Raw genomic sequence first — 16,464 nt, 5'->3', positions numbered from 1 at the left:
AGCATAATGATAAAAACACCAACTTTCTGGGAAATCATAATTAAGGAGGCTACTGAAATAAAGATGTTAGAGAACCTAATAAAAAGGAAAGACATTTCATTTTAAGTAATGCTTAATATCTGGCACTCAAGTTATTAAAATCATGCTGGCCATCACACCCACCAGAGTTAGAAAAAGGTGAGAGAATTTGTGTTTCACAGAATCTCTTACAAACGAAACAACATAAGGACATAGTGAGCATCAAGAATAAAAATCAGCTACAAAAAGTAGTGTGAGGCCAACAATATTTCACAGTTTGATCAAAGTACAAACAACAAGTACACACAGCAGCAAAACTCACAGCATCTAAAGAAAACACCTACGCCACCTGTCGAAATATTACGCAGAAACAGAAAACAAAAATCCAATGGACCAGAAGCACATTATCAAGGGACTGAAGATTGTGTGTGTAGTTCATGCACATGCACGCACGCACGCACGCACGCACGCACACACACACACACACACACACACACACAGAGAGAGAGAGAGAGAGAGAGAGAGAGAGAGAGGGAGAGAGAGAGAGACTATTGTAGTCTGACTGAGGCAAGTGGCTGTCTGACACAGATCAGGTGAGGTAAACATAGAAGATATGAGTGGTAGAAAAAATGAAGGTGTTTTAGAAAATCAGAATGAGAGCACAGTAAAATAAGATAATCACAGGGACATAGACAGTCTCAGGTCAAGTAGGGATGTTTGCTATGGCACTTCATGGTGCCGTGGAAGGCAGAATATAGAAGACAGTTTGGAATGGGTACAGATGCCAAGAAATTTAACTGAAATCAAAGGTTCACGATTAGTGTAAAGCTGGAGTTGTGAACCACTTACTGAAGTCAACTATACTGCGCTGAATAGTACACTACATGACCATTTTCCACTTTTTTTTTTTTGAAATTATTTTTTTTACTTTGTTATTTATTGACATTTTTCTTAGAAGTGAAATATAAATGTCTCTTTGCTCATGAGATTCTAGAATACTATGATGTTTTACTCAGGAAACAAGTCAGGCACTCACCACTATTATTTTTTAAAATGTAGTATGTCAGGCAAAGGAACATTATCCATAACCACTGAAGTGGTGAAAATGACAATTATTTACTGTCCACAAATTGTCTTTTAAATTGAATATAATACTTTATAAGAGTTAATCCCTTATAAGCTGATTTTCAACACTCCCACTTTAATGTGAACTGACTAGCTGTCTATATTTTTTTCAATTTTGGTCAATCATCAACTGCTGAGATTCTGAATTTGGCTCCTATTGAATACGAATCTTGTGTCACCACCACACCATTTGCACTGACCAGCCAGAACATTATGATCACCTACATAATAAACAGTATGTGTACCTTTTGGCACTGATAACAGAAGTGGCACATCATGACAAAGAAGCACTGAGGCCTTGGTATGATGCTGGAGGGAATTGGCATCACATATGCACATACAAGTCTCTTAATTCCCATAAATTTTGGCAAGGGGGTGGCGGGGGTTGTGGAGTGGGGGAGGGGTGATGAGAGCTCTGATGCGGCATTCAATCTCATCCCAGATGTGTTTGATCAGGCTCAGATATGATGAGTTGGGAGGCCAGCACATCAATTAGAACTCGCCACTGTGTTCCTCAAACCACTCAATCACACTCCTGGCCTATTATCTTGTTGAAAAATGCCACTGCCATAAGGAAACATAATCATCATGAAGGGGTATATGTGGTCTGCAACCAGTGTACTCCTTGGCCATCATGGTGCCTAGCATGACCTCCAATGGACCCATGGAAGCCTACATGACTGCTCCCCATAGCATAATGGAGCTGCCACCTGCTTGTATCTGTCGTACAGTGTAGGTGTCAAAGAGCTGTTCCCCTGGAAGACGATGGATTTGCACCCTCACATCAGCATGATGAAAAAGGTGTCAGGATTCATCAGGCCCTGCAACACTCTGCTACTGTGCCAACATCCAGTGCCAATGGTCACATGCCCATTTCAGTCATAGTTGCCAATGTCTTAGTGTTAACATTGGCACATGAATGTGTCGTCACCTGTGTTAGGCATGTTTGGTGCACTGTGTGTTCAGACACACTTGTACTCTGCCCACCCTTAAAGTCTGATGTTAGTTCTGTCAAGAGTTCACCACCTGTCCTGCTTTATCAGTTTGCCCAGCCTACGATGTCCGAGATCTGTAATGAGTGGTGACCGCCCAATCCTACGACCCCTGAACACGGTTTCAGCTCAGTTTTGCCATGTGTTGAGACACTCACCACAGCACTCCTCAAACACCTGATACGTCATGCACCCACTGACAAGTCATGCTCTCACTGACACTACATGTATCATGCATGTGTCTGACTAGCAGTCATTCCTCGCCAGGTGATGGTGCTACCACCTGGATGGGTTTATATTTATAGTAGGTTGGTAGTAATAATGTTCCTGCTGATCAATGTAGTAACAGCAGTAATTTAACTTGTATAATTCACTAAGCAGCAATTTAACTTGTATTTAGTTACCTTTAAAGTGAAGTAGAAACTGAATGCATGCACCCGAGTGCAGTATTTTAGTCCTACGACTATCAACATTTAACATCCATTCTGGAACTCCCATTACTTCTCGAACATCCTCAATGAACTGTGCCCTGAAATAAATACATATATATATCAGGAACAAAAAGAATGTAACTTATTTTGAAAGACTTGAAATCGTTCTTTGAAAGAATGTGAATCAAAGTAACCAAAATGGAAACACAGAAAATAAATAAATATATCTCGTGATAAATAGTTAAATGAAAACTAGAATATCTTTCTAAAACTGTAATTTTTTATGAGTGGAAAAGAGTAAAACATGAAAAGTTCTCTCTCTTTTTAGCAAATATGGTTGCTTTTCGATACTTACAAAACAAATTTGGGTGGTTTTTGTATGTTGGCATATTTTATGATGTCCTTATCTGGTTCTATATTTGCACATGCAAATCTTTCTGAGCCACGATCCTTGTTCATAATTACAATTGATCTTCCTATGGCTGATACATCACCTTCTGCAAAATACAACAGATATATTGGTAACCTATTCTACCTCTATAAAACACATTAAATTTTCATATAAATTGCATTAAAATAATAAAAATTCTGGGGTATAGTATAAAACTGCATTATTAGAAAAATGCATAACATTTAAAGACTTGCTTTTGACTGCAGTATCTTAATCCCTTGAACACTCTTGATATCTGAAATATTGTAGAAACCATCAGTATCAAGAATTGGACATAGTTGTACCATGTGCAAACTGGAAATCTGACGTAGTGTAGCATTACTAAAAGTTAAAAAAGGTTTGGTTTTCATTTATATAATATACGGACAGACAGCTGAAGCTTTCTTAATGATGTAGACAAGAAGATCCCTTTATAACACATTACATGGTTAGAAAACTCTGTGAATCTTGTTATACAAAATGGAAACTACAAAAGAAAGAATGTACGTTTAAATATTATATTACCAATATTATTCTTGGCATTGGGAAAAAATGTGCTAACAATGTAAAAGATGGGCTTGCTTGTGTCGCCTAAGTGCAATTCCACCTAGTACCCTTGTACTGAAAGGTTGCACTGACAGAAATTGAAAGATACTTTGCACTTATCAAAAAGGCAAAAACATTTCACCACACAAAGAATGTAATAAACATATCATAAAAAATAGTTTATGTACCAAGTGTAATTACATGAAAGTAAATCTCAAATTCGTCAAATCTTTCCTGGAAGAGCTATAGCTGTTTGCATGCGGAAACAGCTAATCTTGCATTTGCAGTAGATTCCCAAACTTAAATTATTATATTCTGAAAAAATAATATTGAACATTAAAATTCAAACTGGTGCCTCTGAAGAAAAAAAATAGTAGTAAAGCTCCTCCCCAAAAGTGGAAGCACAAGCCCTGTTAATCAAAGAGGTGCAATTTCCGTACGACAAGTCTGACACACATCTCTACTATTTGTCACCTTTGAACTCCAGACCATGCCAGCCACCACTGCTGAGTCTTACAAGGGTGTCACGCCACCACCTATACACTCTATGCCACTGGTTCTAGTTCTGCTTCAGACACTACTGTTGCTCATCATCATCAGCCACTTGGTATCCACAGCATTATAAATGCACCCTCTTGACTTTTACAAGCTTTACAATCTTCAGTTATATACCTCAACATAGCTTCTGCATGCTTTTAATGTCATCAGTCCACCATCTAGTAGAAAAATTTAGTGGCACATTTGCTCTTCCTAATCCTAGTTACATGTCCTAACCACCTCCATTTCATTTTCATTATGGCCTGAATTGCATATTCTACTGCAGTCAAAACTGGTAACAAACACAGACTGTAAGCTTTCCTTTCCAAACAGAGCAGCCACTTAGTTGTGGAAACACTATATAGTTTACCAGAAGCACTCCAGGTCAAGTTTACATGTTTATTACCCTGTATATTTCTTTTGCTGGCCATGCAGTGTTATCTACAACTGCTCTAAAGACAATTCAACTAGTTCTGTGTTTTCATTGGTGATCTTTACTATTTTCTTTTAGCATACCAGTTACACCACTAAACTACAACTGCAAACCACTTTTGGAGCTACTTGGAACATGTTTGACCATATGAAGATGATATATTGTTACTCGCCATGTAATGGAGGTGTTGAATCACAGACAGGCACAACAAAAAGACTGCCATACATGTGAGCTTTTGGCCGAAAGGCCTTCTTCTAATGTAGACTACACAAACACATTCACTCAAGCACAACTCTCTCTCTGTCTCTGTCTCTCTCTCTCTCTCTCTCTCTCTCTCTCTCTCTCTCTCTCTCTCTCTCTCTCACACACACACACACACACACACAAAACCACTGCCTGTGGCCACCGAGGCCAGACAGCTGTGCAGCCCTCCATTGTGCAATGCATAATTATAAACTTTCTTGCTCGTGAAGAACTTCAAATGATGGAAATTTTTTAGAGATTGACTGTGCAGTTCAGTGATCAAATATTGTAAAGGATGCATGTGTTTGTCTGGCAAAAAGAGTTCAAGAAAAGATGGCAATGTGTGGAAAATCAGTAACACAATTGACACCCCCCCCACAGGCAATGCAGATGAAAACATTTGTGCAGTTTGAGGTATTCTTGAAGGCTATTGGTGAGCGAGAGTATCAGAAATTGTAGAACATATCAGAATAAGATATAGGAGCTGTCAAGCAATCATCATAAATGACCTGCTGTTCCACAAAGTGTATTCTAAATAGGTTCCTCACCTCGAAAATCAGAAGATGACACGTTTGGAGGTCTGTTAGAGGCTTACAACAAGGTTTGCGAAAGAAGGTGATGCATTTTTGAGTTGGACTGTCACCTGCAACAAAAGGTGCATCCACAACTACACTATACAAGTCAAACGAGCCAATAATGAGTGACAGAGGAAAGGGGAGGAAGCCCAAGTGAAAACCAAGACTTGACTGTTAGCTGACTGGGTTGTTTCAACCATTTCTTTTTGAACTGGTGGAGGATTTTGCTCGCTAATTTTTTGCAGGAGCAATGTACAATCCATACTGTTTACTACTGCAAGCTGATGAATAAAGTGTGGGGTGCATACTGCAGTGAAAGATGAGACCAACCAGTTAAATAGGTCATCTTCCTCCATGGCAATGCCAAGTCCCATACCGCAGCTCTGATGGTCTCCATTTGTTTGGACCACTTAAAGAAGCTCTAGGAGAGCACCAATTTGAAGATGACAAAGGGGTGGAGAAATTCATGCACAGCTGGCTCTCGACGCAACCAGCTTCATTCTATGATGCTGTGATAAAAAATATTCTTCTCACTGGGAAAAATGTATTTCTCCAGTGGGAAACTACATGAAAAAATAAATTGTAGCTGCCCCCTCCTTCTTCTTCTTCTTCTTTTTTTTTTTTTTAACACCCTGGTACATCCACTTTACATTATGTAGGGATTTTTCAACCTAAGTTTTATAAGGTATTGCATTTTTGAGTTGTGTCACTGTCCTTGCTGGGATGTAATATATTAACACGTTGCATATGTATTTGTACACATATTTCTCCTGTATCTCTAGTGAGTTTCATTTTCACACAGCTCAATATTTAAGCCATCATATCTCCTGAACTATGTGTTGTATGATGATATAATTTTGTAGTGGTATATGTAGATACTGTCTGCAAAACATGCTGTGAATAGAGTTAGTAGTAAAAATGTAATAAATTAAAACTTTATGTGTCATATTGCAGTTTCCCTTGGATCTCAGTGTTTATGACGTTTCATATCCTGAGCAATGTCATACAGTGATATAATTTTGCTGGTACAGTCAGTGGTATATGTGAATACTTCCTGTAAAACATTTCATAAACAGAGTTAGTAGCAAAGAAGCAATAAATTAAAATGTCATGCTTACTGTGGCAACTTAACTGCACTGACAGTGAAAATGTAAACAAACATTTTCTTCCCTTTCATCACTTTGTGGGGGTTCTCAGTGATAAATTATTTTGAAAGTTAGTTGCAAGTCAGAAAGTGCTCTCATTCTCATATATAGGACGAATAAAATATGGATGTTTGTGCAATGCGGCAGTGGTTCCTATCCCCATAGCAATTCTTTCCAGACAGTATGTGATATGTTTACCAAGTCTGTTTGAAATTGGTTCAGTGGTATAGGGAGACAAGTGGAACATACATACATAAATAAATCCCTTTTTATAATAGGTATGGACTCTTCACAAATACACCTTGTAACATTACAGGACATATTGGGACATATTGAAGTATTCGATACTGTAGACTTTTAGGGGATGTCGATACAGATATGCAAAATGGAAAGGGAAACTTTGGTGGTGTTTGAATGTTGTGCTGTGTCAGTGTTGGGACATTTTGCACAGAAGGAACAAAAGTAGAATTAATGTAAATATATATTAGTGTTAGTAACCTATTTTCATTCAATTTTGTAATTATATTTCATTTTGTAAAAGAAAGACTCACTGTTTCCTGTAGCTCTGATTAATTGTATAAATTATCAGTTTTGAGCTAAATTATTTCGTATAATATGGACAAGATACTTTTAAAAACTCACCAGCTAAAGAGAAAGTCTGTAAATGAACATTTAATGCACACTTCTGGAACTTTCTATGGAGAAATTCTATATTATGATCGCAAAAATACGAAAACTTGTGAAAACTGTTTCATAACCTAATTTCGAAAGACGATTTGTATCAAGAAATATTGCTAAAACTATCGCTACCTGCAAATCCTAAAAAGTTAATAGTACACATAAAAATTACCTAACAGTGCAACAAAGAAACAGAAAAAGGAGAAAACCACTTTCTTCTGCTACAAAACTACTACTGATCCTTTAATCAAGTACTGTTAGTACTTCTGTGATTATGAATAAGATTCTTTTCGGCAGATTAAAACTGGGTGCCCGACCGAGACTCGAACTCGGGACCTGTGCCTTTCGCGGGCAAGTGCTCTACCAACTGAGCTACCGAAGCACGACTCACGTCCGGTACTCACAGCTTTACTTCTGCCAGTATCCGTCTCCTACCTTCCAAACTTTACAGAAGCTCTTCTGCGAAACTTGCAGAACTAGCACTCCTGAAAGAAAGGATACTGCGGAGACATGGCTTAGCCACAGCCTGGGGGATGTTTCCAGAATGAGATTTTCACTCTGCAGCGGAGTGTGCGCTGATATGAAACTTCCTGGCAGATTAAAACTGTGTGCCCGACCGAGACTCGAACTCGGGACCTTTGCCTTTCGCGGGCAAGTGCTCTACCAACTGAGCTACCGAAGCACGACTCACGTCTGGTACTCACAGCTTTACTTCTGCCAGTATCCGTCTCCTACCTTCCAAACTTTACAGAAGCTCTTCTGCGAAACTTGCAGAACTAGCACTCCTGAAAGAAAGGATACTGCGGAGACATGGCTTAGCCACAGCCTGGGGGATGTTTCCAGAATGAGATTTTCACTCTGCAGCGGAGTGTGCGCTGATATGAAACTTCCTGGCAGATTAAAACTGTGTGCCCGACCGAGACTCGAACTCGGTCCCGAGTTCGAGTCTCGGTCGGGCACACAGTTTTAATCTGCCAGGAAGTTTCATATCAGCGCACACTCCGCTGCAGAGTGAAAATCTCATTCTGGAAAGATTCTTTTCATTCATTCATCAGGGCCATCATTGTCTTGTATAACTAAGGTATCTAATCTATAGAAGGTTATTTCTGCTACTGTTCACCCTCAAACTATCCTGGGTAACAGCCACTGTCTGCTGGATTCCTTTGGCATATGCTAATATGCCAGCAGCATTTACACTGTGACATCTCATTCCACAATTCACTGTAACTTTGTAGAATCCAGGTTTCTGTAATCACTTACAGTAATGTGACGGAAAGTCCTGAAAACCATTTCAGTTGTTTCCTCTCTAACTGTATAGAATGTTGACTTGCAGGGATGAAACTATCCTGGCACAATGCCTCATGAAGTCCTCCTTGACCTTCCTGGATATTGCAGGTGCAATACCTTCAAAGACACACCAGATCAACTCATTCCTAAGTGGTGCCCTGGTATCCAGTGTCCTTAATGCCTGGTGACATTACCCACTGCATCCACAATGTAAAGTCCCACAATGTATTCTCCACAGTACCCCTACTGCCATAGGTGCAATTATCATTTGCCTGTCTGTTGAATTTAGATATATAGAATAAAGCCATCACTGAACAGATAATGCATGGCTGTCCAACAGGTGAAGAAATCTCAATCTCTGCCTGCCTTGATATTAGGAAGAAGTTGATATGTTTTCTGCATATGAAGTGTTGAATTCATTTGGCCAATCACAGAATCTGATCTTGCATTAATTTTTTCATATGGGACTCAGTCACAAGTAGCCTTCAGGCTTATGTTTGACTGCCTGTCTTTAGCAATACAACAGCCATATTCTTACAATTACCAGTACTGCATCGTCTGGGATCATATAGTACATGCCTATTAATCTCAGTAGCACACTTCATTGCACTCTTTTGACTGCTGAAGCTGATTTCGCAAGCTGTTACATATATGAGCCTATACGCTTGCACCATATCCTACAACTAACACTAATATATATTGGTGGTATTTCTTGACTGTTTTCAGTGGAAGCTCAATTTGTGATTTGCGAAGTTTATAATTTTGTGCATCACATTTGTACCTTTTCTGTCTCCTCTATGTGATGTGTGAAATTATGACATTCACATGGAATATCCCTATATATATCTCTTTACTATGCTTCTTCTGATCCTTACATTATTTAATTGTTTTTCAGGATTTCTTGGTAGGTTCTCTTTCAGCAGGAGGTATGTAAATTTGTGAGGCTCTGGCAACAATTTGACACCACGGTGCATTCCTTAAAGTTCCTGAATTAGATCATTATACCTATCTTCTGTAATTATTCTTGAGTCACCACTTCAGCATTGTTACACAGTACAGGGACCTCCCCTGTAAGAGACATTGCACAGTTCATGCAGTTGGATATCTAATGACCAATTAAGACTTGTATTACTTCTGCAGGGTTTCCACACAGTCCTGGAAATTCTCTCTTTTTCAGTCTTAAAGTGGTTTGTCTAATTTTCTCTTGTGTGAAAATGAAAAAGACAAAGTGATAAGCCATTTTCTCCACTTGATTCTATAATTATATCAAATTAAAGTTAATATGAGAAAATTAGGGGTCTGAACTGCAGCCAAGCAATTCTGCTTGGTAAAATAATGAAGTTTTATAATTATTTTCATGCCTTGCAACAGTTTTATTTTACTATTTACACGTTGAAATCCAGATTGTTCTATTATTTCACTTGTTTCATTGACACTGTACATCCATTTCTCCCAAATTTTCTCCCCCTCCCCCCTTTCTCTCATTTTTTCTTCATCTCTCTAGTTCCACCATTGTGGCTTTGTGATTGCTATCGTAATTAATCCTTAGTTTGCCACTGTTACTAAGAGCCATGTGCCCTTTCCTCTTTTTAACTCTAATAACTTCATACCGACTCATTGCTCCCTTGTCATAGTTTTCACAAATTCCTCCATCCCCCTCCCCAACCTCTACCTAGGGCAACAGCTCATAATCACAGTCACCACAGTCATAGGTGTGTGAATATTTTTGTGTGTGTGTGTTACTGGAAAAAGAGCAACAGCTTGAAAAGGGGCAACAGGAAAAGTGTGATTATTTTGAAATAAATAAACACTCCAAACTATGGAATACAAGAGACACAAGATACATGTAGTGATTACAAAGTAAAAAGCACTTCTGTTAGATAACTATAGGTGACAAAAAAGTCAAATTTTAAAGAAAATAAGTAGCAACAAAGCAAGTGGATATGGAGAATCAACTAGAGAGAAATACATGAAAAAGGATATGTAAGAAACAGGAAAGAAATGCAAGGTGCAACTACAAGTGAAATCCTGTGAGGAACCAAGAACAAAATAACTAGTGTTAAATAAGACCAGATGTCCGTGAGAGCCAATGACAAACAGAGTGTAACAAGTACCCAAGTCTTTAGTTTTATGTTTGCAGCATGCTCCACAATAGGATACTTAGTGTTGCAAATGTAAATATTTTGTGTTCAGAAATTTATCCTGATTCACTGCTTGATATTAGTTTTGTCCAATAAAATTATGTACTAAACTTACTACTAAAAGGAAGGAAGGAAGATAAGGGATTCAGCTTGTTGACAGTGAGTTCATTAGAAATATGGAACAATGTACGACTGGAAAATAATGAAGAATGAAACTGGGAGTGTCCTATTCAAGGGAATCTTCCCAAAATCTGTTTAAACAATTGAGGGTAACTGTGGAAAACCTAAATCTGGGTGACCTGATGGTTTATTGTTTCTAAATGTGGGTTCTTAGCCCTAACCACCTTGCCTGTTCTGTAGGTAGAGCACATCTATCCAGTGTATTTCCAAAAGTTATGCTAGGTTAAAGCCTGTATTTTTCCAGTGGAAAGGTTGGAACATCAGATACTGACAGAGTATACAGGGCACCTTTTACAATGGGGTGACTCATGTATGAGCCATGGGCTAGTTTTGACACAATTAAATGTTGAGTGAATTTCTGAAGATGACCCTGGAGGTCACTGGGAGTATTTTAAGAGACACTGATCTCATTTTAGCTCATATTTCTTTCTTAGAAGCTGATTTATAGGTGTGAGTTTTGAGTTGTATTGCATGGGAAAAGGATAACGTCTTTATTGTTGTTATGAGGAACAATCATTCTGCATAATATAATAGTGGACAGTTCTCAGTGGAATACAAACCATGTAAGGAGGACATGTAAGTACTCACAATATAGTTGAAGTGTTGAATAGTGATAGTTACTTTTATTTCTTCTACTGCTTGTAATAATTCTGTTAAGATTGTGTTACAATAGTCCAAGAAATTTATTTCTATACATGTCCATTAAGGAAATTTTGGGATGGAAATACATTTACAAGACTGCTGGTAAATTTATTGAAAGACTATATGTTAAAAACAGACAAAACAGACCCAATTCGCAGAAAATCCTGTTTTGTGTCAGAGAGCAATTGATAAAATAAAAATACAATTGCTTGTTGCTGGACTTTTTGCATAAAATTATTGTTATTGGTACACCTAGCAAGGAAAAATATTAAAGTGAAAATTAGTGTGAGCATTGTAATAAACAAAATTAAAAAGCTGCTTTAACAAGTCATATGCATAATTGTACTTGTACAAAAAAAAAAAAAAAAAAAAAAAAACTAAAGCACCCAGAAGACATGGTCAGATGTCAGTGCTGCTTCATACACGTACACATGATTGGCATGTATCTAAGGATAAAGAGGTGCAATTCTCTTGACAGAACAGCCACCACAGTGCACTACAGATGTTTGTGTTTAGTGTTGTTACATGGCCTGGTAGCGTATATAAGGGTTGTGAATAACATCAAATGTTAATGAATGATCACTGTGAAGGACACACATATGCCATGCATAGTGCAAGCAGAATGAGCAGATGGCAGGGCACACATGGGGAGAGCAGTAGTGGTGGTGGTTACAGCCAAGTGCCGTAGGGGAAATGTCAATTGCTGGAGGGGAACTGCCATTCTAAACTGAACCCTACGCTAACATTTTCTGTAAATACTAAGTAGGGGCCCTCCACATCCAAACACGCATTGTGGCCATTCGAAAAGATCTACTGTCACCTCTGCTTTGGTTAGAATTTTGCCAACAATGCAGCAATTTATTTTTGCCTGGCTTGTTAACCATTTGTAACTTTCAGAGAAGCATCATGAGTGGAGAACTTTGAGTAAAATCAACACATTTCTGTGGTTGCCATCTTAAAATGTGCTTCTTTTGCCAAATCACAGAGGAGTTTACACAGTCTCACCACACTAGCATGCCGTTTGTCAGGTGCAGTTGCAAAAGAACTTTGAAAAAGCAGTTTATTAAGTGGGGAAGGTATGAAAAAGCACATTCTCAGTGCAAAATAAATGTTTAATGTCTTTATTTATGTTATTCCAAAATCTATAGTATTTGTCATTACACCAGCTGTTGATGGTTCTTAAAAATTGAATTCTTTCGTCAAAAAAGTCTGTAGTTAGTGGAATAAAATGGTAGATAATGAAGTTTTGCATAATAACCATATTGCAAAATACACTCCTCTTCATGTCCTATTATTTGCCAAAATCTCATTTTGATATATCCAAGCCTTTTACAAAATACAAGAATATTGTGGATATTTCACTCTGGCTTTATCACTGGCACACCGCAAATGAAGGTGCTACGTTAGATCAATTTTCTTGAGACTGGTGACAGATGGAGACCTACAGCCAAGTCTACAGAAAAATTCAATGTATTAGCTAAATTTCATATGCTGCAACATATTATGTAATATGCAGCAAATGCAAAATCACAGTAACATCTATTTTCATTATAAACGTTTTCAAATTTTACGCAGTGTCTTACTTTCACATTAATACCACAATAAGTATGGCAACGAAATGATGGGCATGCCATGATGAACCTGACATACAAAGCTATAAGTAAGGCAAAAATGATTTTTTTTACTGAATAGTTCCTGTAAAAACATATGAGAAAGACTGCAGGGCGTGTGCCTTGATTCTGTCATCACCGACCAGTTGGAAGGTTTCAGGCACTGTCAGCCTTCTCTTCTGAACAAACAAATGAACTTGTCCAGTGCTTTCAACAAAAATTGGTCACTCCGCATCGGCCACTGTATTCTGCATGGGCTATACCCCTGTGAGATAGTGTTGAAGGGGACACATTGTGGGTCTCCACCTGAGCAGCTCAGCGAAGTGTGCAAGATTCAGATTTGTGGGCCATTTGGATATGATAGTGGCTTAAGGCTGGAATGCATTGAAATATTAGGCCAGGCATACTCATCATCAAGTTTCTGGTTGACCATGTCTGACCACCACTATGTATTGTGCACCTAGCACATTGCAACTCCTTCACATCTAAGCTTGCCGTACGAGTACAAGTAACGGACTCCCTACAACATTTTGTGTCATCCTACACCACTAGTCAGAGACTAGCAGTAACTAAACCATCACATGCAAAGGCTGCCGTTAACACCACAACTCAAACAGTTACATTTGGAGTGGGATAGTGATGAATGCCATCACACTGTGTTCAGCATTCAATTACAGCTTTACACTACGCTGGACGGTTATTGTCGGTGACTATAGTGGCAATATGGGGAGAGATCCCATTTTTTTCAATGTTTTGAAGAGACACAGCACTGTTTCTCCTGGTGTTGTGTGCAGAGTCATTGGGTATGACTTCAGGTTATCTCAGGTAGTGATTGATGGAACACTGATGCCACAACAGTATGTCATGGGCTTCTTATGCCCTCGTGCATTACACCTTACGTGACAATTATCACCGTGCCATTTTTCAACAGGGAAGCGCTCGTCTGCATAAGGTATGTATGTCTACAAACTGTCTACATGATGTTGCAGTACTCTTATTGGCAGCAAAATCAACAGATCTGACCTCAATAGAACATGTATGGGATCAGCTGGTACATCTACTCGGATCCAGTGCCAATATTCAAGTTATCAGGGACCAGTTACAACAGTTGTGGGCTACCTCGCCTCAGAAGACAATACAATGGCTTTTTGAAACCCTTTCCAACAAAATCGGGGCATGCAAGATGGCCGAAGACAGATACATGGGCTTCTACTGTTAAGTTCTTTGTACATTTGACTCATTATTCTAATTAATGGAATAACATCACAAACCCAATGAACCAATTAACTTTCATTTCATATTCTCTTCCCCTTCTGTGTGTTCAGTATTTTTGTCAGGGAGTGTAGATGATTAGCTATGAGCTGCAAAATGCAGTTCTAGGTCACAGAACTATAATATTGTCTTTACTGAACTAGTTTACACAACAGTAAGTTGATAACAGAAAACCTTCAAGAATGGTGAAACAGCTATATCTTGAAACTAACGATATATGCAATCTATGTGTATACTAAAATCTAATTAGTTATAAGTATTATGATTCCATTAATTTACCTAATGGAAAGTTGACATCAGAAAAAACTTTTCTTTTATCGCCTAAATCTATTGTACCCAAGCGTCCTGAAATATCACCTACATAACAACGTAATGGGTTGTCAGGACCACACTCTTGACGGTACAGCTCTTCCTGAAAAAGCACAATATTATACATAAGTAACTGAATGGATGTAACCATTAAGATACAAGATATGAGAATAGAACAAGACAATGACATAATGAAAGTGGGTAGATGATATTAGAAAATATGCAGGTGCAACAGGGATGTATGTAGCCAAAGACCATAATGCATGGAAAAGAGTAGAGAAGGCATTTATCCAGCATTTGAGGCGAAATGGCTGCTGCTGTTGCTGATGGTAATCAAGGAGAAGGAATTTGATAAAGATACAAACGCTAATAATTCAACAACATTTCTTAATTTTTATGTGTGTTAGTCCTCCGCCTTGTGAAACTGAAGGTGAAGTGTCAATAGAAAAATTATTTCTAGCTTTCTTGGCTTGTGAATTCACTGCACATCTGCACTGTTTCTGTAAGTATATCTCTTTCTATTTTCTGATGAAGAGTCAGCGTCTGGCAGTCTGGCTCCTTATATAGTCACCAGCAGTCATCTGAATCTCATTCAGCATCTACTCCATTAGCATCAAAGCATGCTTGCTGCCTACTGCATCCTCACAAATGGAGCATGTTGTCATTTCCTTCTTATTGCTAAGCAGCTTGCCAAACTGCACGGAGGATAAAACTGCTATCAGAATTCATAAGATTTCTTTTGATGACCAACATATTTTGATTACATCCCAGTACTAGATCAGCAATCAATGTCTTCTTGAAATCAATTGTGTATTTTTCCATTCACCTGTGCTCAGTATGCAATTGTATCAAGTGAAACAAGTACCAAGATATTGCTGCTTCCAGGTATTGTTGTGAATTTCACTGCGGCAGAAATAGATACAGCAATAACTTCAGTTCTTGCTAAGGACATGAAATTTTGTTGTGAGTTAATTATTTGTGTCTTTATTTCTGTTCTGTTGTTATGTATTGTGAATAATATTCATATGTATGTTCCTTGTTTCTTTGTCTTTCCATGGTACCATAGTGTTGTAATAACCGCTCTTTATCAGTCTTATTAAGTATGCTACATGAATATGTGCTCAATTTAAGCATTCTCTGTTGGAGATTGTGCAAAACTTATCATTAAAGTTAAACAAGGTCACTGCCCATGTTAAAACTCTGCAAGTTATCTTTCTTGGGAACATCAGAAATTTTCACCAGTGTATGGCCTCAGATCTCTGGAAGGTGAAAACTGGATGTGAAACTAACTGCTAGGAATAACAAAGGCACACAAAAGGAGGTCAGTGATGCATTGCAAATCAGCAGATAGCATGAAGTAGCATTACTCACTAAGGGAAAATCAGAGTTACCAGCAGAACATTGGAGCCCAAGAATCATCATTGTTTATCATCAGTCAACACACAGTCAAAAAAAAAAAAAAAAAAAAAAAAAAAAAAAAAAAAAAAAAAAAATCAGTTACATATTGTTATGTTCATTAATAAGAAATTTTTGTTTATTATTGATGGATTCCATTAAATCACTACATCTACATCCATACTCCGCAAGCCACCTGACGGTGTGTGGCGGAGGGTACCCTGAGTACCTCTATCGGTTCTCCCTTCTATTCCAGTCTCGTATTGTACGTGGAAAGAAGGATTGTCGGTATGCTTTTGTGTGGGCTCTAATCTCTCTGATGTTGTCAGAGGACTCATACAGAAATTTTAATTATGTCTCTTGCTGATTTAAATCAGACCTAACACTAAAGTCAAAGAAACTGTGCTGTATTGAATAGCAACTGGACAGTAAATTAAAATGTCTGGAAGAGGAATTGAACAAGAAGGAAAGTTTT

The 16,464-nt window shown here is 38.1% G+C and overlaps 1 protein-coding gene across 1 annotated transcript in view; it reads right to left on the bottom strand.

Moving 5' to 3' along the window:
- Nucleotides 1-16,464, bottom strand: part of LOC126356110 (uncharacterized) — a 221,942-nt gene that overhangs the window by 10,058 nt on the left and 195,420 nt on the right. The window contains exons 15-17 of the mRNA XM_050006811.1: nucleotides 14,565-14,697; nucleotides 2,922-3,063; nucleotides 2,540-2,664 (exon numbers count right to left, since the gene is read on the bottom strand). Of these exons, the coding sequence (XP_049862768.1) occupies nucleotides 2,540-2,664; nucleotides 2,922-3,063; nucleotides 14,565-14,697 (400 nt within the window). The remainder of the gene's footprint in view (nucleotides 1-2,539; nucleotides 2,665-2,921; nucleotides 3,064-14,564; nucleotides 14,698-16,464) is intronic.

Source organism: Schistocerca gregaria, chromosome 3, assembly GCF_023897955.1.
Source record: "Schistocerca gregaria isolate iqSchGreg1 chromosome 3, iqSchGreg1.2, whole genome shotgun sequence".
Lineage (NCBI taxonomy): Eukaryota > Metazoa > Arthropoda > Insecta > Orthoptera > Acrididae > Schistocerca > Schistocerca gregaria.
The sequence above is the reverse complement of the archived record's forward strand: the minus strand, read 5'-3'. Positions and strand labels throughout refer to the sequence as shown.